Source organism: Balaenoptera acutorostrata, chromosome 16 (genome assembly GCF_949987535.1).
Source record: "Balaenoptera acutorostrata chromosome 16, mBalAcu1.1, whole genome shotgun sequence".
In the NCBI taxonomy this organism is placed as follows: Eukaryota; Metazoa; Chordata; class Mammalia; order Artiodactyla; family Balaenopteridae; genus Balaenoptera; species Balaenoptera acutorostrata.
Window position 1 is genome coordinate 86475442 of NC_080079.1, and position 23903 is coordinate 86499344.

At 37.9% G+C, this 23903-nt stretch overlaps 1 protein-coding gene across 3 annotated transcripts in view; it reads left to right on the forward strand.

The window, feature by feature from the left end:
* The window catches only part of REEP3 (receptor accessory protein 3), a 98483-nt gene that overhangs the window by 67062 nt on the left and 7518 nt on the right, over positions 1 to 23903 (forward strand). For all 3 annotated transcript variants that reach the window (XM_057530833.1, XM_057530831.1, XM_057530832.1), the window contains 4 exons: positions 8495 to 8571; positions 10971 to 11091; positions 11265 to 11378; positions 19703 to 19850. In XM_057530833.1, coding sequence (XP_057386816.1) covers positions 8504 to 8571; positions 10971 to 11091; positions 11265 to 11378; positions 19703 to 19850 — 451 coding nt within the window. In that variant the 5' untranslated portion in view covers positions 8495 to 8503. The remainder of the gene's footprint in view (positions 1 to 8494; positions 8572 to 10970; positions 11092 to 11264; positions 11379 to 19702; positions 19851 to 23903) is intronic.

Sequence of the window (23903 nt, forward strand, 5' to 3'; positions counted from 1 at the left end):
AGAGTAAAGCAAGAACACGATCACATGACTGTCTGGGTTTCCGAAATGCTAAGTCTTTATAAAGGCCTTATGGATTTTGAGTAATAAAGCAAGTGCTGGCCTGTTAAGTAAGATAATCTGATCCATGCACTATGTAAACCAGAATGTAATTTTAGGTACTATGGTTTTATATCACAGTTGACTCCATAATTTTCAGAAGAACTTGCCTAATTACAGGAGTATATTTTCTTAGAAAATAAATTCATTTTGATATTTAAATGATTTTAACATTCTATTTGAGTAATCTTTTATTTATAAATATTGTATTTTTAATTAAAACATTCATCACATTTTTGTAGTCATGAAACATATAGTGGGTAAAGTGTCCCAAAATTGATAAATGATTGCCATTTCATTGTGACCACTTCAAAAGAACTTTATTACCAAATAATTAGGGAAAATGGAAATTATATTCTTGCTTATAAGTTAGCCCAGGTCACTAATTCTTTAAATAAATATTTTTGAGCGTTTATTTTGTACCAGGTACTGTAGTAGGGATTAGGTGTACTCCTGGGAAAGAAAACAAAGCAAAGTAGGCAAAATAGACCATTGAACAACTTTTTTCATGTAGTCTTCCCACGGACTTCTATGCATTTTATTTTTTGGATATCTTGGCCTACCACTTAGAATATAATGACTTTAAACTTTATGCATATTTCTAACAAGCTGATTTATCTGATTCCTTGGCCTACTGAAAGTAGCAGGGGATTGCCTTAAGTCACATATACTGACAATACAGATGATAACAAATTCACCCAGATAGAAGCCACACTTGCCAAAGAATCACAATAGTAATTTGAAATAGTATTTCTCTGGCTCTGCCCCAGTCTGCTGCATGAGAATATCAGTCTTGCCTATCCTCCAGTTTCTTCCCCAATACTTCTGAGAGTCCCCTGGGGATATCTCAGCCAGAGTTTCTTAAAAGGATAGTCCTCTTCTCCATTTCCAGATCACTGTGGTAGTAGCACCCATCACTGCCAACCAGGGCATTAGCTATGTCACAGATGGCAGCCAATGGCACTGTGACCAATGTCCACCTAGTTCTGGAACCATGGCTACTATGGCCTTGCTCTCTCACTCTCCATAGAGATTAGAGGATAGCCTTTTATATTAGGGTAGGCTAAGCTGCTGTAATTACAAAATGTGGGGGAAAAATGCAATGGCTGAGGGAATACAGAGATGTTTTTCTCTCACATGACCGTCCAGGTTAGTGTTGACTTCAGCAAGAAATGCTTCTCAAGCAACCGTGTAAGAAGAACTAGGGCCCTGCCCATCTTGAACAAATAGATTCCAAGGTTGCTCTGCCCCCTGCCCTCCCAGCCGCAGGAAGGGAGAGAGCCTGTGGGGGAGACCCAGCCCTACTCAAAAGCCTCAGCTAAGATTCTGTTCAGCGAGAACAGGACACATGGCCCTTCCTCCCTCAGAGGTTAGGCTGAGAAGCACAGGCCCTCCTGGGCCACTCCCCAGCCGCCACTCCATTACTCTGTCTTTTTATGGACAGCAAGCTGTCACCTCCACCCCTGTCTTGTTTCACCATCCTAGACCTTTCTTTGCAGCCCCCTAGCTCTGACACCCAGAGCAGTGGAGAGCATCCTTGGTCACATAACCTATTCCATCTCTACACTAGGCAGGTCCTTTTTCCATCCATATAGACAACTTTTAAAAACCTTTACTACTCTTTTCAAGTCCACTCTCCTTCCCACCAATCCCCAGCTTTAAAAGATGACCTGCCCTCCTACTGCAGAGTAAAGATAGAGGTCCTCAACTGTGAACCACTTCAGCCCTTTTCCCAACATGGCCACTCTTCTTTTCCTTCTATCCCAGAGGAAGATGCATCCCTACTTCTTTCTTTTCTTTTCTTTTTTTTTTTAAACATTTATTTATTTATTTATTTACTTATTTATTTATTTATTTGGTTGGTTGGTTGGTTGTGCCGGGTCTTAGTTGTGGCACGTGGGCTTCTTAGTTGTGGCATGCAAACGCTTAGTTGTGGCATGCACGTGGGATCTAGTTCCCTGACCAGGGATCGAACCTGGATCCCCTGCATTGGGAGTGTGGAGTCTTACCCACTGTGCCACCAGGGAAGTCCCCCTGCTTCTTTCTTGATCCCACTCTTCTTTCTAATATTATTCTTGTCTGTCTCATTCAAGATCTTGTTCCATTAAGTATTTCTGCTTTCTCATAATTTGAATCTCATTATCTCTCCAGTAAAATATTCAGTCCTTGAGGCTGTACACATGCTTTCCTTTTGCCTCATGCTATTTTTTATTTCCCCTTTTTTTCTTTTTAAACCAGGTCTCTTAAAAGACTCCTCTATATTTAATTGTCATGTCTTTACCTCTTGTCTACTGTCCAGCCTTTTGCAGTCCTGATGTAAAGGAGCACACTAAGCTCTGTGCAGCCCCATATTCATGCAACAATTCATATGTTTATTGAGCATCTTCTCTGCAGGCACAGAGGATTTAGTAGTGAAAAAAATGAAAGTCTTTGTCCTCTTGGAGTTTACATTCTACTAAGGAAAGGCAGGAAAAAAATTGAATATTTGTTAGCTGTGTCTATGATATGTGATATGTGCTAAAGAGAAAAATAAGTCATGATAAGGGAGTTAGAACGACATTGTTATTTTAAACAAGTGGTCAGGAAAGGCCCCTCGGATAAATATTTGAGCAGAGACCTGAAGCAAGTGAGAAAGCTGTCCACATGGATAACTGAGGGAAGAGCATTTCAACAAGGAAATAGCATGTACTAAGGCCCTGAGGCAGGAACATTACCGTACACGGGAAGGACAGTAAAGGGCCAGTGTGACTGGAGCAGAACAGGGGAAGGAGGAAGAGGAGAAGATGAGGCCAGAGAGGCAGCTGTTGCCAGATCCACAGGGCCTTGGAGGCTGAGGCAAGAGTTCTGAGGGGGGGCCATCGGAGGGGTTTGAGCAAAGGAATGACCTGCTCATTAAGGAGACACTCAGTGATGTGTGCAAAAGACCCAAAAAAGCAGAGTCATCAGTTAGGACACTCTAAGAATAATCCAGACAGGAGATGATGGTCATCTGCACTGGGGAGGTGTCTGTGGAAGGGGTGAGAAATGACTTGGATTCCTGATACATTTCCAAGAGCTGACAGGCTGAATAGCGCTGGGACCTACCACCTGCCCCTCCAGGGGAGTTTCTTCCCCACACTCCACCTTGCTCTGCCTCACTTAGGGCCCAGGAGGCCGATCCTTACAGGCTACATTATGTCTGACTTCCCTTTGGGTTTGGCTCATGAGAGGCTCCCGCAGAAGATCAGAAGGCAGGGTGAGCATGAAGTCAGAGTACTGGTCTCCCTGCTTCCTCCCCGCCACCACAGGTTGGCTGTGACTCTCTACCTGAGGCTACAGCTCTCCCCTACGGTTACCCTGTCTGGATCCCATGAAACCTTTCCCTGTCCTCCCTTCTTCACACCAAGGGGATAACGTCAGTTCCTGCTGTCGCTAGCTCAAGGGTGAACTACTATCCTTTGTTGGTTTTCCTGAACCTCACCCACAACTTTATAAATAGTCCCTTTAATAAGCTTTCCTCAGACTCTTGTGCTCTTGACTCATACTGGGAACTAGGGCATCTAATGTAAAAACAGAAGAACATTTTAAAAATCACTGTTATTTACCTGCTTTTCTCCCCAGTAAAATGTTAACTCCTTGAGGACAGAAGCTGTTATATTCCTGTTTCTATTCCCATGATGTGAAGTAGGTAGGGTTTGCTACAGTTGTGTCAATGAGTATTATATATGATGATCCCACCTGAGTCCTTAGGAATAGTCTAAATTATGTTTGATATGAAAGATTAATCAAAAGTAGGATGTGTGTGTGTGTCCATCTTAGTGCTTACAGGTATAAGCTCCACCTTGCTGGATCATTCAATTCCCTGGAATCAAAGAGAATTTTAAGAAAAAGTTGAGTAGCTTTCTAATTACTCATTGTTCTCATGAAGATATCTAAACAACAGTTTTGTTGATTTTACCAATTGTTTCTGAACTGGAAAGAAATAGTATTTGTTCCCACTTTCTTAAGATCATAAATTTTTTTTCCAGTAATTTTAAAGGTAAATTGTGTTTTATTACAGTTAACTGTTAAGTTACAGTCTTTTATTTGCAAAACATTTTAATGACACTTATTTCTATTATATTTGGTTATATACAATCATAAGATTATCAATGTGATTGTTTTCCTACTAGTTTTTTGTTTTAATATTGCATTTTGTTATTGATGTTTTCTGTTGATCTAAAGAATATTTTATCTCCACATATTTATAATTCTAATTTTGACTTGCTTTTTTTTCTTTCTTCCTTCCTTCCTTCCTTTCCTCCCTCCCTCCCTTCCTCCCTCCCTCCTTCCCTCCTTCCTTCCTTCCTTCCTTCCTTCCTTCCTTCTTTTCTTTCTCTCCTTGACTTCTTTCTGTTATTTCCTTTGGGCTAGACCTTAAACAGTAGTCTGAGCAGCCTTGAGGTATAGTTTTAATGACAGCTTTGCTGAGTAATCATTTGGTATAAAATCCCAACCATTAATAGAAAACAGAAAGCAATATCTTTTCAAGGTTAACTTTCTTTGTGCTTGCTCCCATGAATAACACACACTCACTGAATTCATTTAATTATTACCTTGACTCAACTATATTTAAGGTCCATCTTTCTAATGAGGAGAACAAAAAAATCCATAAGTTTATGAGAGCAGATTGTCGAAGAATATATTCATTAAAGTTAAATTAGAACCATGGAGTTTTGCTTATATAAAATTGTAGCCGATACCTCAGGAAAATGTCTAGGAATACCCTACTGAGTATATAGTTTGTTGTTGTTTTTTAACTAAAAAGATAGAGCCTTCTTTTTCTTCTTTTCTCCCTTTTTTTATTTTTGGCATTATTACGTATTCTCACAACCTAAATTAATTTTTTTCTTTTTAGAGATAAACATTATATACGAGAAAGTACTTATTTATTTGGTGGGGTTTAAAATAAATTTGAAAACTGAATTAACACTTGACTTTACCGAAGCCAAGGTGCTTTTGAAACCTGTGGGACTGTAGCAGCTCTAGTCTATTTGAGAAGTAGTCTTTCAGGGAGTATCACCAAACATTAGCTATCTGTGCAGTTCCTTTCACCTCTACTCAACCCTATTAACAGGTAAATTATGACTATTTGTAGGGTATTTTTTATCGTTGTTATCCATTTGGAAGATCACAACCATAATGACGGTTGTGAAATAGTAAAATAATGAAAATATAAAATAATGAAAAATAACAAGTGTTGACTTAAATCATTTATTTTTCTGAAAGTTTCCTAAAGTTCCTATGAGAGAGACCATTTAACTCAAGCCACCACTTTCCCAGGAAAGAAGGTGGTAAAGTTTACACTGAAATCCCCAGGCTGAGTACCAGAGAGGGAAGAGAGAGCTGAAAAGATTGGTCTGATGGCAGCTGCTTGTTTGAAAATCTGCCTGGTTCAGGCTTCAAAGTAGACTGTGCCCTCCTGCACCCATTTCCCAGCCTGGCGACCTTGCACAGCATGCTTACTTTGGCCCTCAGTAAAATGAGAGGAGTTTGCTGGGTTACTTATTTTCGAACTCTGCCCCGTGGAGCAGCAGGTTTCTTGGAGTTTCCTCAAGAGTCCGACAGTGGGTAGAAGGGGAGGACCAACCAGAGCTGGTTTTTTTGTAATTGTTTTACAATTTTTTTCAATAAAGGCTTATTTAGTTCAAAAAACTTGATCGCCACCAAGGTCCCTTCTAGCTCAATGAAAGTGCGTTGTTTTGTTTGCAGGGGGTTTTTTTCTTCATTTCTTTTTGAGGGGATAACCTTGTGAATACAGTTGAATGGTAAAAGTACTAAATTACTGTGTGATTTGGAAAAGCTAAATGAATGAATTCATGTGAGAGCCTCACTTTCCGTTAAATAGAAAGGGGCGGGGAGAAAAAACACATAGGATTTTAGCCCTGGAAGAAAATCCCCATATTGGGACAAAAGCTTGGAACTGCCAGCAGTGAGGGATTTAAGATAACTCATGAAAAGTGAAAAACTAAAGAGAATATTTGGTCTAACTTTCTTTTTTAATTTGAGATGATAATCTTATAAATCAATTTCGTTGTATTTTAAATAGAGATAACGTGCCCTACTATTTGCTTCGGGCAATTTTCTAAGCTCTTGGGTAAATTATTATGCATATGTCACAACACATTGCTTCAAAAGTTATTCATGGCTATTATTAATTGATTTCTCCATGTACATAGAAAACTGTTAAAGCTACCTGAGTTATAGTTCCTTATTGTTTATGGAATACCCAAACAAGCATCTGTATTAAAACTAAATAGGTCAATTTTCTAGCTAATTATAGAGACCTAATTTTTGTTTTTTTGTCATCTTATTGGGATGAGAACAAGGGAAGTAGTGGTTATTCTTGGACCTCACATTCAGCAATTCCTCACATTTCTTTCTGTACATGGCAAAATTGGTTAATAGCACCAATTCCAGAGTCAGGCAGCTTGAATAAGTCATTTTACCTCTCTCTGCCACTGTTTCCTTATAATCATATAATTATGTTTTCTACTTCATAATGTTGTTGTGGGGATAAGTGAATTAATATATGTGATGCACTTAGTATAGTCCCTGGCCTATAGTTGGCATGGTTTTGTGTATTATTGTTAGCCATTATTATATTATTGAGAAAGCGGAGATTTTTTTTTTTACGTCTTTATTGGAGTATAATTGCTTTACAATGTTGTGTTAGTTTCTGCTGTATAACACAGTGAAATCAGCTATACGTATACATATATCCCCATATCCCCTCCCTCTTGCGTTTCCCTCCCTCCCACCTTCCCTATCTCACCCCTCTAGGTGGTCACAAAGCACCAAGCTGATCTCCCTGTGCTATGCGGCTGCTTCCCACTAGCTATCTGTTTTACATTTGGTAGTGTATATATGTCAGTGCTACTCTCTCACTTCGTCCCAGCTTATCCTCCCCCCCTCCCTGTGTCCTCAAGTCCATTCTCTACGTTTGCATCTTTATTCCTGTCCTGCCCCTAGGTTCTTCAGAACCTTTTTTTTTTTTTTTTTTTTTTTAGATTCCATATATATGTGTTAGCATACGGTATTTGTTTTTCTCTTTCTGACTTACTTCACTCTGTATGACAGACTCTAGGTCCACCCACCTCACTACAAATAACTCAATTTTGTTTCTTTTTAATGGCTGAGTAATATTCCTTTGTATATATGTACCACATCTTCTTTATCCATTCATCTATCGATGGACACCTAGGTTGAAAAGCAGACATTTTAACCCTTAAGGAAAATCCAACCTACGTGAGAGATGAGAGTCTCTGTGCTTAGGAAGGTGGAAAGGTATATTCTCACTCATTTGTGAGAATGAGTTCAAAATAAAATTAATATGGCAGTATTCCATGAAAAGGATTGGTACAGAGATACCAGAGTCTTGAGGACCTTTTAGGATGCTCTATTCCAGGCAAGACGTAAAAATGTCCTGAACTACTGTCTTAGTTCTTTCAGGCTGCTATAACAAAAATACCATAGTCTAGGTGGTTTATAAACAACAGAAATTTATTCTCACAGTTTAGGAGGCTGAGAAGTCCAAGATCAAAGTGCCAGCAGACCCCATGTCTGGTGAGGGCCCACTTCCCGGTTTATGGTGGCCATCTTCTTGCTATGTCCTCACATGGTGGAAGAGCAGAGAGAGCTCTCTGGGGTCTCTTTTATAAGGACACCAATCACATTCATGAGGACACTACCCTCATGACCTAAAAACCTCCCAAAGGCCCCACCTTCTAGTACACATTCCGGGTTAGGATTTCAGCATATGAATTTTGAGGGGACACAAACATTTGGTCTATTGCAACTACTCTTGTGGTACTGGAGTAGAAGGAAAAGGATATGTGAAAGATTACAGGCTTATATTTAGGGCAAGAGGAAGAAGACACTAACCTTAGACTTTCAAAGTGGGTGACTAGCATTATGCATGTAACAAACCCAGGATTGCTCTTTGGTTTCCAAATAGTTTCTATATATTGAGAAATAAGGAATGCAAAATTTAAAAGACTAATAAAGATTAAATGTGGTCATATCATATACTATATGATTTGTATAATAATTAAATAGCTAATAATCTTCATAAGGAAGCATGTAGATAAGATCTTTTAAAGAATTTTCCTCCAGTTAAGAAAAACATGTCCTATTTTTTCAATTCTCTCATTTCGGTTCCTACATTATATTGTATCAAGCCTAGAGATTTGTTATTCTTTGATTCTTATATCCCAAGACTACTGATGTAGTGATGTGAGGAACTCGGGCATAAAACCTGTTGAGAATTAAACCATCGCCTTCTGCATTTAATCCAACATACTATATATGATACATACAGTTTTTCAGAGTTGCAAATAACTTTGCTCTATTATTTCATATGTATTTTTATTGTTTCCAGGTTCGATGGATGATGTACTGGATTGTCTTTGCTCTCTATACTGTGATGGAAACAGTAGCAGATCAGACAGTTGCTTGGTAAGTTCTAGTGTTGACAAAAGGCCAGACTATAGACACTTTATTAGGTGTCCTGAGTTTTTAATCCTGCTCTGGCTGTTAACTGAGTGAATTTGATCCATCTTCGTAATTATCCATTGTATCATTTTCTTCATCTGGTTTCCCCACAAGAACATTACTTTCCTTATGAAATCCCCCAGGTGAAGGCAGCTCACCCTTCTCCCCACATGCCACTCCCTGCCCATCTCCCACACACCTCCCACTACCTTGGAATAGAGAAAAGTTGGTTGTCATTATCTTTTTTCCACAATGATGACTTCAGACTGTTTTTTCTTGATTACTTCCTAAACGACTCCTCTTTTGAAGCCCACAGCATCTGGTTTTAGCGCTCCCTCCCCATCCTTAAAAGTCTCATCTACAAACATTCAAACTGGATGACGTCAAATCCACACAGAAACACCCCCCAGCACCAGCTCCTTGACGGCTCTATTCCAAACAGCATGGGGCAAAATTAAAACATGTCTATATCCTCAAGGATTTAACATTTTACTGAGGAGCAATACTTAACGGAACAACTTGAATCTCCTTGTGCTGTATTTCAGTAGTGCATTTCCATCTACACCTTTCCATCACTTGGAGAAATCCTCCTTTCAAACTCTTTAAATTTTTACTACCTTGCCGCTATCTTCAACCGCCTTTGCTGCACAAACCTTCATCCTAAATTAGCCCAACAATTGCTTTTCTTTGCTTCTTTACCCAGGCTACCAGTTGAGCTGCAAAAAATCAGCTGCTCATATTGGTATCAGTTTGAAAGTCACCATTCCTTTTACTTGCTTTTGGTCAGTGGCTACTTCCATTCCCTCCTGTATCTGTTTCAAACATTTACTGTTCTCTGCTTAAACTGTCTTTCTGACTTTGCTATTCTCATCATATTCTCATAGCACACTAGGTCACATTGGATTGCTAGGAAAAAACGGAAGTCATCAGACTTAAATGTTCTTAACAACCTGCCTTTATTTATCAACTTCTCTGTATCTGCATCAATCTTTCTCTTCCTGCCTCTGTCCCACAGCTCATTTATTTACCTGTTATGTTTTGGTGTAGGGGTTTGGGGAGGGTTTGTTTGTTTTTAAGTGGCAGAACACAGATTCCAAGCCATGCTAGGTCTCTTAAATTTCAATGCTCTCTCTTTAAAGACTTCTATTTTTTTTTCCTGATTGCAGATGTAGCATATATACACTATTAAAAAGTAAACAACGTAGAAAAAGCTTACCACGAGCAATGATAGTCCAGAAACTCCTCTGTAACTGCACTGTGCAGAGACCCTTTGTAGACTACACAAGAGTCATTCCTCACTGCCCCCTGCCCATCTGTCTCATCAGAAGAGCCCAGATTTTTTTTTATCATGTATCTTAGTACTTCATGTACCACAAGATGCTGGTCCCCTCATGATGTATTAGTTAACTTTTGCTGTGGCAACAAACAACCCTAAAAGCACAATGGGTTAGAAAAACAAACATTCATTTCTTGCTCAAGCTATATGAGGACAAATGGTTGGCTGCAACTTTGCTGGGCTCAGCTCAGTTTTAAGTGTCTTCTTGTTCAAGGACCAAGGCTGAAGAAGCAGCTGTTCTCCTGGCAAAAAGCAAAAGCAAAAATTGAAAGCAAGAGGTTGGGGGTGTTGAGGTGAGGGAGTCAAAGGGCATTTAAAGCGTCTCCTTGCATGTGACATATGTCACACTCACATTCTGTTGCCCAAAGCAGGTCACATGGCTAAAGCCATGGTCATTGCTTGAGGAAGTGTATTCAGCCTACCGAGAAGGCACTGAAAAGTCAAGTGGGAAGGGACATGGGTATATTACCCTAATTCCCAGGTTACCACAATGGCAATTCCATTCTCCTTTCAAGTGAACAGTTTAGGTCTGTCAAGTGCTGCAGTTCTGGCCAAATGAAATCGGAGGGGACGTTTTCTGGGAGTTCTAAGGGAAGGAGATGTGTATATGGGGTAACACTGTACACTTGACGCTTATAAAGTTGACTCCTGGTGCTTGGAGGTGTGTCCAGGTAATGCCATGACAGCTACGCTCTGCAGACAGGGTGGGTGTACCTTACTATCCTGGTTACAAATGCTATTAATGCCCTCTCTGAACTGCCACAGTCAGTTTGGCAGCTTGGCTGTGCTTGTCTAAACAGAGCAATCTTGTACTAGAAGGTGTGAATCACTCCGGGGGTCAGGTTGCTCTGATCTGTATAGTCAATGAGATTTTGTCAATTCAAACATGGTTGTTTCCCTGATCACAACTTTTTACATGTGAAAACTTAACCCAGTGACTGAACTTTGTTAAAAAAATTTTTTTGCGATTTCCTCGTGGTCTGCACTTTATTTTCACTGGCGTTTTTTTCTAATTTTTTCTCGTTAGGTTCCCCCTGTACTATGAGCTTAAGATTGCTTTTGTCATATGGCTGCTCTCTCCCTATACCAAAGGAGCAAGTTTAATATATAGAAAATTCCTTCATCCACTACTTTCTTCAAAGGAAAGGGTAAGATATACAGATTATTTCCACAAATCACTTGTTAGAAATGTGTATCATCACATGCTATATGCTATAAAATGAGTGAAACTATTATGTTAAGGGGGAGAAGTCCCAGTTTTCAGCTTCTTGTCACTCTTTTTAAATAAAATTAATATTTATGGGTTTCATTTTTTTTCTAGGAGATTGATGATTATATTGTACAAGCAAAGGAACGAGGCTATGAGACTATGGTAAACTTTGGGCGGCAAGGTTTAAATTTAGCAGCTACTGCTGCTGTCACTGCAGCAGTGAAGGTAATTTTTTATTTACCTTTTATTTTTTTTTAATCCAGTGTCACATTGTCAATGAAAAAAGTAGGGTGGCTTTTTACTTCAGATCATTATAAAATTTTGGCACAAATTTACGTTCTGTTTATTTCTGTAATACTAGAAAAAAAACAAGTAGATTATTTTAAAGGCATTTTAACATGTGTTTTCTATAATTGTTGGATATTTTGAAACTCTTAATTGATGATGAAATGAGAGCTAGTTAGTAAATAAAACATACTGGAAATTGTCATTTTGTCATAATTTTCCTACTTTATAACCTTAAAATAGTTTTGAGTAAATCACCTTTAGTAAAGATGACCATTCTTTCTTTCTCTGTCTTTGGTGTTTTTTCCCTCTCTCTCTCCATGGCAATATCTTGGTAGGATTTCTGGCTTACTTCTGCACCCATACTTCAACCAGTTTGAGGTAACTGATTATTCAAAATAATAAGGCATGAAAAATTTCTGTTCTTAAAACTTAAGATTTTACTTAGCCAATTACTAATGTCATGTGATGTGTTTTACAAGCCAGATTATCAAAGGAATGCCTTCTGTGAAAATTCGCATTATGGCTTTTGGATTTCTTTGCATGTAGCAATTAGTGTGGTTTATTTTAAATACCATAGCATAATTGGTTTTGGTGTGTAGTATATGGAAGGAAAACAGGTTTCAGATCCAGAAAGTGCTGAGTGTGACTTTCTAAGTAACCATCGGTGATTTACTTAACTTCTCAATTGGGAGGATGGCGAGGAGGAGAAAAGGAGGTGGAAGAGAACTAAAGTCCTCCGCTGCTGTGTATGAAAGTAGAGGTTTTAAAGTGGTTGCCTGCAGGGGGTGGAGAGAAGGGGACAGAGGGCTTCTTGCTTGCTTTTGTTACAAAATTTAGCATTATTTAACTTTACAAATGAAGTCCATGTATTTATTTACACCCCAAAGAAGATGCTTTCTGAGTCTTCCATACTTAAAAGCAACATTCAACGTGATTCTATGGCAAAAAACTAAAAATTAACTTTCGACATCAAAACTTGCTTAGAAAATGTACACATTTTAGAACATTGTTTTAGGAAACATAGAAGCACACAAATCCCATTTGCCCTCTTCTTTTTTTTTCTTTATTTGGCTGCATTGGGTCTTCGTTGCTGTGCGTGGGCTTTCTCTAGTTGCGGTGGGCGAGCGGGGGCTGCTCTTCTTTGCGGTACGTGGACTTCTCATCGCGGTGGCTTCTCTTGTGTGGAGCACGGGCTCTAGGCGCGCCGGCTTCAGTAATTGTGGTACGCGGGCTCAGTAGTTGTGGCTCGCAGGCTATAGTGCACAGGCTCAGTAGCTGTGGTGCACGGGCCTAGTTGCTCCTCAGCATGTGGGATCTTCCTGGACCAGGGTGCGAACCCACGTCCCCTGCTTTGGCAGGCAGATTCTTAACCACTGCACCACTAGGGAAGTCCCTGCCCTGTTCACTTTAACACTTAAATAAAGTTTATAATCCTACATACTCTGTGAGACACCTCCCTACATATTGTCACTATTTTGTAGGGTATTTATTTTATTTTGACTTACTACCGCCAAACTCTGTGTGAGGAATCAGAAACCCCAACTAGATCATCTTATCCTGGTTCCCTTCTCATTTATTTTTATTTTATACATACTTTGCTGCCATCAGTATTTAACATACGATATATTTATTCAACATGTATGTATTTAATGTATTTAACATCTATATGGTATGTTTTTTAATATTTATTTATTTATTTATTTATTTATTTATTTATTTAATTATTTTGGCTGCACCCGGTCTTAGTTGCAACATGTGGGATCTAGTTCCCCGAACAAGGATCGAACCCGGGCCCCCTGCATTGGGAGCCAGAGTCTTACCCATTGGACTTCCAGGGAAGTCCCTATGTATGTATTTAATGCCTACCATATGGTAGGTGCTTGGGATGCAGCAATGAACAAAATAGATACAGTCCTTACCCTCACAGGCTACTACTGTCAAGCTGAATGTGTACTCACTAACTGAAAATTTTACCTCATCTTTGGTTGCTTAGAGCCTACCCCTTGCCCTCCACTATGAAAATAAGCATTATCTGGTAATTCCCTGGCAGTGCAGTGGTTAGGACTCCGCGCTTTCACTGCCGAGGGCCAGGGTTCAATCCCTAGTCGGGGAACTAAGATCCCACAAGCTTCGCGGTGCAGACAAAAAAAATAAATAAAAAATAAAATAAAAATAAGCATCATCTCACAGAAACACTTTGCTGTAGAAAGGCTATACAAGTAATTCTGTGTTTCTCTGGCTTCTTTGTTGTTCAATGTTTGTTTTTATTTATACATTTAACAAATCAAAACCACCTCCCCACTTCAAAGGCAGGAAACAGATCATAAAAGTCATTTAAGTTACCACTGCAAAACAAACAAACACAACATCCTGTAATTTGAATTCACTTTGGAATGCTCTCTTTTGTTTGTGATCTCGTGATCCTTTTGTTATCAAGCTCACTGTATGAGGCAACCCTCACCATTCTCCTCATGAGCACAGGAATGTTGGCATCAACCATACTGGATTTTATTCATTAGAAATAGTCGTTAAATATGCTGAACACAGCATAATGTTAACACTATTTGCCTCAAGTTTTACTGTGCCTATTTTAAAGTAGGGGAAATTAGTTTCATCTCTGGAGATGTCAAAGAAAGGCGGTGTGATGGAAGAATCACTGAACCAGACACTTCATACGGAAGAGTAAATTGAAACTGAAATAGGAAATAGGTCAAGTTTAAGGAGAAACTGCAAGAAAGCTAATAGAGAGACTTGAGAATTATTAAACATTTTTTTTTGCAATACATGGTTTGTTAAAAATATCTTTCAGGCTAAAAATATTGGACTCTCCGTGTGACCTTTAAAGATCAGCAGTACCGCTGACTAGTTTTCCCAGGTTGAACCGCCTGAGCATGTTAAAGATGAAAATAGGAATCTAATCAGAACATTTATTACACCGTAAAGCAATTTTCTGAAAATGTTACTCAGTTCTGTGACCTCGTTACCAGGCATCTGTTACCAAGGTCAGTGTACAAGTTTATTTTGACTGAGCAAAGCACAAGCATATGAAGGAGCTTCAAGGATTTTACTGAGGATGTTCAACATCCCATAGCTTTCACATGAGAAATGCCGGTGGCTTTTGTACAGATGAGCAACACTCCTGCCGGACGAAGGACAGATGAAGAAAAGTACTATTAGTCGTATTAACCATCTCTTGGGATTTTCTTTGGCAGCCTCTTCTTGGTGAATCCTTTGGCAGATATTATAAAAAATCAATTATCACAGAAATGAGAGTATTAAAGTTAAAATTTCTGAAATCTTATTGACTGTAAATGGTGATGATTAGGTCAGAAATCCTGACATCTTGCTGTCTGTTTTAATGGCTTTCTGTTCGTGAAAGGATTTGAGGAGATTCAGCTGTTTAGTATCATCCATTGGAGAAGAAAGATGATATTTTTTTTCTCTGCAATCTAGGAAAGCACAATATTTTAATGAAAGTTGAATTCTATAGCAGTTGAGTTGTCAGCATTTTTTAGCCCTGATTCTGCCACTAATTAGCAGTGAGATTTGGGGCAGTCATCTGCACTGATCTCTCTAAGTATTTATTTTCTTACCCGTAAAATGAAGGGGTAAAAACTGACTTCTAAAACCCCTTATACTCTAAAACAATGGTTCTCAACTGGGGGCAGTTTTGCCCTCCAAGGGACATTTGGCAATGTCTGGAGACCTTGTGGGTTGTCACAACTTAGAGGGGGGTGCTGCCACTGGCATCTCAGGTAGAGGACAAGGACGCTGCTTAATATCCTACAAAGCACAGGACGGCATCCACACACACACACACAGAATTATCTAGCCCAAAATAGCGTTAGTGCTGAAGTCGAGAAACCCTGCTCTAAAAGTATGATGAGTCAGAAAAGGCTAAAAGAATACATAAATACATATAGGTAGTTAGGGTGATGGGTTACAAATAATCTTTCTTTTTTATATTTTTCTCTGTTACAAACATTCTTCAATAAATATATATTGCTTTAATCTTAAAACCACTAAAATGTATTTTTCACTTAATGCAAATGCAATCAATTCCATTCTAGGCTTGATCAGATTGTGTTAAATGTCCATAGGGAAAAGCCATTTCCCTAAAAACTGGGGACTAACCTTATCTGCAGTTATAATGTAGTATGTCAAAGATCAACAAGAAATAGAGCTTCATGGCTATTCATTATTGAACAGTAGCATAAAAATTGTTCCATAAAAGATTGTATGCTTGTAAGATTATAAAGCATTGCTGATTATGTTTTTGAATTCTTAATTTAAAAATGTGAAGAGGATAGGTTGAGGTTTTATACAAAGATGCTGATAAGCACGGTAAATTCCCCTTATTTAACACAAAATATAGCAACTTTAATGTAATATATAACCAGGATATGAAGTATTTAAACAGAGGCAGAATCGTTTGGGTATAAAGAAGTTAGAATTAGTCATACATTCAGGGTCCCTTTTTACAGATGCCAACTATAGACTTGGATACTTGAGCAGACATTCAGATTCTCTAGTGCCCTTGGATGTAAGTGAGCTCTGTGTGAGGCCAGCTCGGGAAGCTGCTTCTCAGCTGAAGGATTCTTTCCAGAGCTTGAATGTGTTAGATTTGGTCCCAGCCCTCCCGCCCAGTCAGCCCTTACAGTGTTTTTAGTTTCTTAAATGGATGTTCTGGGCTCATCCAAATTCAAACCCCGAGAGCTCAGAGTTACCTGAAGGCAGGAACACTTCTGCTAATGATGTGAAATATTCTACAGAATGCTTTTTAATCACTTTGACTTTTGCTTTCTCATCATTATCTTTCTGTTACCTTCTCTTTGATTTTTAGGACCAATTTTAACAGACAGTGTACATACAATTCTGTAGAGAATAGGATCCAAAATACTGGGATATAGAATTACCTTGTGGATGGTAACGCCCTTCCAACTTATTGACTAAGACTGCTCTTTCCACACGTATTTTCCTCCTCAGACTAGAACCCGTCTTCATTTTTTAAATACTTTTTAGCTTAATATTGTATAAACCAAATGGAAGAAAATAAACAAAGCATTTTTAAAATTTTCTTTTATATTTCCCTATTTAATGACCTTACAGTGCTCTTTATTTGTTCACATGGGTTCTATTATATTTACTGTCCAGCGTCCTTTCCTTTCAGCTGGAATGACTTCCTTTAGTATTTGTTATAGGGGAGGGCTGCTAGTGACAAATTCTTAGTTTTTAAAAATCTTTGTATGTCTGAATTTGTTCTTTAAAGGACAGTTTCGCTGGATAGTCAATACACATTTGAAACTTTTTTTCTCTCAAAACTTTGAATATGACATCCCAGTGCTGTCCTCCATGGTTTCTGAAAAGGCATTATTAATTTAAACAAAATCTCAATATCTTTTGTATTGTTATTGACAAGTGACTATAATTCCCTGTTTATGCCCTCAAAATGTAGAAACAATTTTTCTTTTAATTATGGGAGTAAGTGATTTAGATACTGGAAAAATGATCAAGAAATGGATCAGAAATTCTTATAGTATACTATGTTACAATTAAAACTTCACTATACCATCTATGACTAATTTTGTAATATAAAGAAATTTTTGAAAAACAGAAAAAAATCACTCATCTGCCTAAACATCACACTGTTTTCATTTTTTAATATTTTTCCCTAACTATAACCATACTGCATACTTGTGCCCATATTTTGCATGATTTAGAATTCTGAGGTGGAGGGTAGGTATTTCCACTTAACATTTTATTGCAAACATAATTCCCTTATTAATGGACTTTTTGTGCTGAATATATAAAAATTAGAGGGACTAGGTCTGCCTTTAGCTGCAATTATTTTATAATGACACCTCTCCTTTAAAGTGGTCACATTGGATACTTATAATTTATGTAATATTTTTGAAGTTCACAATAGTGCAATATTTCTCTCCCCATATTATTTCTCTTCTGGACCCATTAGAAAATATACAGTGGAAAAAAATGATTTTTCAAAGTGATAATGGCTGTTGAAGTGCCGTTGGTCCTCAAGGAGGGTACAGCCCCTTTTTGCTTTTGTCTACAGTACCTGGCCTTTTGGGGGGATTGATAATACTTGGGGCTAGAGGGTTGGTTACTCAAGAGCTACATTAAAATCCATACTGTATATAGATCACCCAGATACCTCAGGGTTGGTCCTTGCTCACCTTTAATGTAAACCTGAAGCAGACTCCTAGTGGGTGATATAATCTACCCATGTAGATAGCCATGATTGTACCTGTAGTTTGGTGCTGAAACTCTCTATATAAACTCCAGTGTTTACATTAAAACATGCTGCAACCTATGGAGAAGTTTCCAACAGTCAAGAGTAATGAAAAAGAAGAGGCATAAAAAGAGTATTTAGTTTACTTATTACACACTCAATATCAGTCCCATACCACGTGCACTCAGAGAACAGAAGAAGCCTAAGATTTGTCCCTCTCTAGTTTCTTAAAATCTTGCTCTGGAGGCAAAATATATAAAGTACAGCAATAGAACTAACATTAATTTGTGAGTTCATTTGTGAGATATGCCCTAAGTAATTAGTTGATTATAATCATTAAAGATACCAAAGTTTGTGGGTGCTATAAAGCTAGACTGATTCAATGGCACTTTGACTCATTTGCATGCTGAGATGTACTTTCTTGAGTGGGAGGGTTTGGGAGTTACAGTAGAGGGTATCATGGACGTATATTATCATTCATTTGGCAATAGGCAAACAGTCAAGAATTGCTGAGAGAGGGCACAGAAATACAAAGGTAGGAATAGAGAAAATGACAGTTCTGAGAAAACAAGGCATCTGTTTCAGATGAGCACTGGTCACTTCCTTTCAGTGTGTGTCTGAAGTCTTCTGTCATCCTCTACTTAAGAAGCAAATGGTATCTGATAAAAAGAGAGTATAATGAATTAAACCTTGTCAAGAATGTTTAAACGTGTGGAATCCAATTATTTTTATTGAGGATATAGACCCTTTAATAATTCTTTTTCATAATTCAAAAAATATGGTAGAAATTACAAAGCTTAAGTGGGGTGTGAAAATGGTGTTTGGGTTTGACATAATAGGATATCACTCACTCGGAGTAGCTAAATCAAGACTCATGAAACAAGACCTTTTTCTTCAGTGTAAAATACATGTTAGCAGTAATGTTGGAATGTTTGTAGTGCCTTAGGCTTTGAAATTTAGAGATGAACCATTATGGATGAGTTTCTACAGTTACATTATAACTAGAGGCAATCATAAATTCACATGTGTGAGAAGAAGAAATAATAAGTGTAAAAAAAACCTTTAGAAGAATACTTTTAATCCAGCTATAAATAAGAAATGAGTCATCTGTATGCTATGCAAATTTTCAAGTGGGTAAATTTAGAAATTATTCTTTTCTCTTTACAAAACTTTATACTTTGAGGGGAAATGTAGTTATGTCTGAGCAGTTTAGGAATGTCCCTTTCAAAGCTGTGCAGTGATGAAAAGCATTGAACTTTCTGCAGTAATGGGAATGTCCTGTATCTGCACTGTCCAATACAATAGCCACTAGCCACATGTGGCTATTGAGCATTTGAAATGTAGCGAGTGCAATTAAGGAGCTGAATTTTTAAATTTATTTAATTTTAGTTAAATTTAAATACCCACTTGTGCCTAATGTCTACCATATTGTCAAATTGTGTGTATTAGTAGGTATGCTTTGCCAGATGGTGAATTCATTAACTGAATATCGTTTCATACTCAAGATTCTTTGGCTCTCAAATTTTTTTTACTGTGTTCTAGGTAGAGCCATTACCATTCCTGACTTAGCTTTAAAACAGCATCTCTTTTACTTTAAAAAGTTCTTCTGAATCATAAACGTAAGCCTCAAAGTGCTACTTTTAGGAGAGAGAAATATTATGGTTGATGTTTACAGAGAGGATAAGCTCATTATACATTTTTTTACATCCTTGAATTAAATTTAAAGCTGAAATGTTTGGGAGTGGAATGCACTGATGTCTACAACTTGCTCTGAAATGCATTAAAAATTGATTGATGGATGGATAGATGGTAAATATTGTGGTAAAGCAGATATAGCAAAATATAAACGATATATGGGTATCCACTGTAGAATTCTTTCAACTTTTCTGAATGTTTCATTTTAAAATGAATAAGCTTCATGATAAAATGTTGGAGGAAAGTTAAATGGAAACATATTAAGTATTTTAAAGTGCATTTCTTTTCTTGGATCTATCACTTCTCTGTTAAATAGAGCCAAGGAGCAATAACTGAACGTTTACGAAGTTTCAGTATGCATGATCTAACAGCTATCCAAGGTGATGAGCCCGTGGGACAAAGAGCATACCAACCTCTCCCAGAAACAAAAAAGAAAAGTAAACCAGCCTCCGGTGAATCACCAGGTGTGCTTGTTTTGTTTTAATATATTGTTCTTTCATAATTAGGATCTTGAGTCAAGATGGGTACTAAAATAATACCTGGTCGCTACCTGAATTTGGGTAAACAACATTTATTTTTAAGCTTATATTCTTGAGCTTCACACTTAACTGTATGTAGGTCTCCTCCTCTAAATTTTCTCTAAATAAGGTTAGTGTAGTGCTTGCTTTTTGTTGACTCTGGAGATAATCCAGGTAAGAAAGTAGCAGTAGCGCCTTGTGCTGCCATGAATTTTTAGGAGTAGTGGATGTGGTTACCCACTACCACCAGCGCTAGTTCTGACCTGTGATCTCTACTCTTGCTATTCAAACTACGTAGTGGCATCTGAGTTTTATAATTAAACCCTCTTTAATGTAAGTGCTGTGAACAAAGAAGGATACTGACTTATAAGATAAAAAGTTTTAAGCAGGTGACAAAAGATGACAGGTTTGAAAATAGGATTACTCCAATGGAAAAATGTGTTGAAATCATGACTTGTAGACTAAGAACTAACTTGTTCTAATGTAAATTATAAGCATGTCATAGTTGATACATTCTAAAATTTTAGTAAATTTTTGTGATCTTAGAAACATACACATAAACAAAAAGACATAGTCCCTTAGTCATTTTTTTCGCATATAAGAAAGTTGTAGTTCAAGGCCCAACTGAGAACTAAGATCTTCAGGATATTTCTTATTGAAGTATTATTAGGTCCATAAGGTACAGGGCTACTTGATCTTTTTTTTTTTTTTAAGTAGAAGTTTTCTTCTGAGGGAGACTGAAAATCATCCTTTATAATTAAAACCAATTTGAAAAGAGCAGTCCCGAAGTGAGAGAGTAGCATTGACATATACACACTACCAAATGTAAAATAGATAGCTAGTGGGAAGCAGCTGCATAGCACAGGGAAATCAGCTTGGTGCTTTGTGACCACCTGGGAGGGTGGGAGGGAGACACAAGAGGGAGGGCATATGGGGATATATGTATACGTATAGCTGATTCACTTTGTTATACAGCAGCAACTAACACACCATTGTAAACCAATTATACTCCAATAAAGATGTTAAAAAAAAAAAAAAAAAAAGGACTTCCCTGGTGGCACAGTGGTTAAGAATCTGCCTGCCAATGCAGCGGACACGTGTTCGATCCCTGGTCCGGGAAGATCCCACATGCCGCGGAGCAACTAAGCCTGTGTGCCACAACTACAGGGCCTGCGCTCTGCAGCCCGTGAGCCACAACTACTGAGCCCGTGTGCCACAACTACTGAAGCCCGTGCTCCTAGAGCCCGTGCTTCGCAACAAGAGCAGCCACTGCAATGAGAAGCCCACGCACCACAATGAAGACTAGCCCCCGCTCACCACAACTAGAGAAAGCCTGCGTGCATCAACGAAGACCCAACGCAGCCAAAAATAAATGAATTAATTAATTTAAAAAATGAAAGAAAGAAAAGAACAGTCCCTTCTTATAAAGGAAAAATAGTGAACTTTGTTCTAAGTTCTCCCCAGAATGAATAACTTTAAAAAGCTGGTGGCTTATCTAAGAGGTAGTAATTAAGTATTGGCCATTGATTAAGGTACTAATGCCTTTAAGAGTGAGGAAACTTTGAACCTTGAACCATCATCCTTAATACTTTAATAATGTAAAAGTAGTCCCTAATAGGCATTTTCTTAATATGCATTTTAAAAATTAGGTATACTGATTTTGTTTATGGGGACTGCTATATATATTTTGCTGATTTGGACCAGTAATCTGAGCCCTTTATCAGCAGTTTATTCATAATTATACCTTAGAATTGGTTAAGAATTGTATTCCAATTATTTAAATAAAACCAGGATTATAAATTTGAAAATCCATGACACTATTTTTATGGTATCCATCTATTAAATTTAAAATGGTGTGACTAAAATATTTTAGGATAGTGAGGTGTTAATTAGTTATTCTGTTAAATTTTAAACCATGCAATTAAAAGAACAAGAAAGTTGGGAAACAAACACTGTCATACACTTTTTATGAGAGTTTAAAGTAGAATAATCGTTTTTGATGACAGTCTGGCAAGAATTATCAAAATGTATTCTTTTTAACTCAGCAAGAAACTTCTAAGAACATGTCATAAGGAAATAATCAGACAAGTGTTCAAAGATATAGGTACAAAGATGTATGAATGTTCGTCTTGTTGTTGTTTATAGTAACAAAATATTGGAACAAACCAAATTCCTAAGAGAAATGGTTAAACAAAAAGGTGGCTATTAGCCGTGAAAAATAATAATGTCAGTTTATACGTATTGACATGAAAACATATCCAGATTGGGGGCGGGGGGAACAATAACAGTGAAACAGTGTGTGTGTTATGATCCTATACCATAGAGGCACAATAGATAGACGATGAAATGGATTAATATACGTAAAGTTATTTTTCAGATAAATGTACATAGAGGAGAGTCTGGAAGAGAGTCTAAATGCTGCTAACTAAAATGTTAGCAGCATTTACCTCTGAGTTGTGGGTTTTTAGTGATTTTTTTTTTAATCAACCTGTTACCCGTAAAATCAGAAATAAAACAAACCTACTTCTTGTTTTGAAAACAATTAAGGTATTCTTTTTTATATCATGAATTTTTTTCTATTTTATTTACTTCCAAACTTCCTCAAGAAAAGCAAGTTGGTACATTTTTTAGTGTGGGAAGTATATTTATATTGAAAAGTCTGTTTACTAATAGTTCATGTAATCAATACAGTTAGCTCAGAACACAAGCGAATTCAAATATTTGGAAAAGTGGTTCCCTTTTGAAAACTAGTAATGGCTTGCTATGAGCGGTTTGAGGTTAGCTGATTGAGAGAAGTCTTGCTTCGATGAAGTTACTCAAGTCCACATGTTGTCACTATGGGAAAAAGAGCTCCCTCCAAATGCTTTTTTGTAAGAAAATAGACACCTTGAACATGATGTTCACTTCCTTAGAAAGAACACCGCATTCTGATAAGTGGAAATATTTTTTCTGCAGAGAACCTGCTGCTCCCATATTAGTTAAAAGTGGTTCAATATTCAGTTTCAATATACCAGCACATAAAGAGATTGCTGTTTTGTCTTGTTTTTGATGCTTTACATATTTATTTAATCCTTAAGATGACTATGCAGGTTAAATATTTTTATCCTTATTTTGTAGATGAATAAGCTGAGACTTAAGGAGATTAAATTACTTGTCAAAGACCACATACTCAATGACAGAAATGAAGTATCCAAGGTTCCTAACCTAATTCTTACTCTTTTTTTACTTTATAAAGAGACTGCACTTAGTGAGACACTTGGGCTGGAACAATGAATTCAAACAATTTGGCAAGGGTGACCTTAGAGATGCTTTAGTCAAAGATGGCAAATAAGTGACATGCCTCCTCTCTGCTCCTGTGCCCATGGCAGCCATTGCTAATGGATTGTGGCACTTCCCACCCTGGCTCAGAATCCCTCTCAACACAGTGCCCCAGTCGGCTCAACTGGCTCAGAGTTGGCGTTCACATAGAAACGTATTCACCTCCTATCCGCCTCAACGCCTTACCAGATAGGAAAACTGATACCCAGAGAGGCAAGACTCACTCAAGGTCTTAACAGCTGTTAAGTGGCCAAGTACTCATTTCTCCTCACATGGATCCAGGGCCCCTTCCACCACGATAACTAAGGCCCCTTCCAAGTCAACTTTCCATGATTCTGCACTTACATTAATACATGGAAACTGCTTAGAACAGTGCCTGGTCCACGCTAAGTACTGGATCAGTATTGGCTATTATTATTATAAGGGGGGAGGGAGGGACTTAAAATATACCGATTCTAAGATGTAGGAGCTATGAATAAAACCAGGTCAGTTTGCAAAAGCATCTGCTACTTTTCCTAAAATGGTAACAGAGCTCTGGGCCAAAGGTGGCCGAACAGCTGCAGCCTTAGGCCTCAGGGCCCCCGGCAACAGAGACTCTTCATTCTTAGGTCCTCAGTCACTCCTCCTCAGGAATGTGCGTGGACAGCCCCATTTTGAGGATTTTGCCCAGTCTAGACTGAT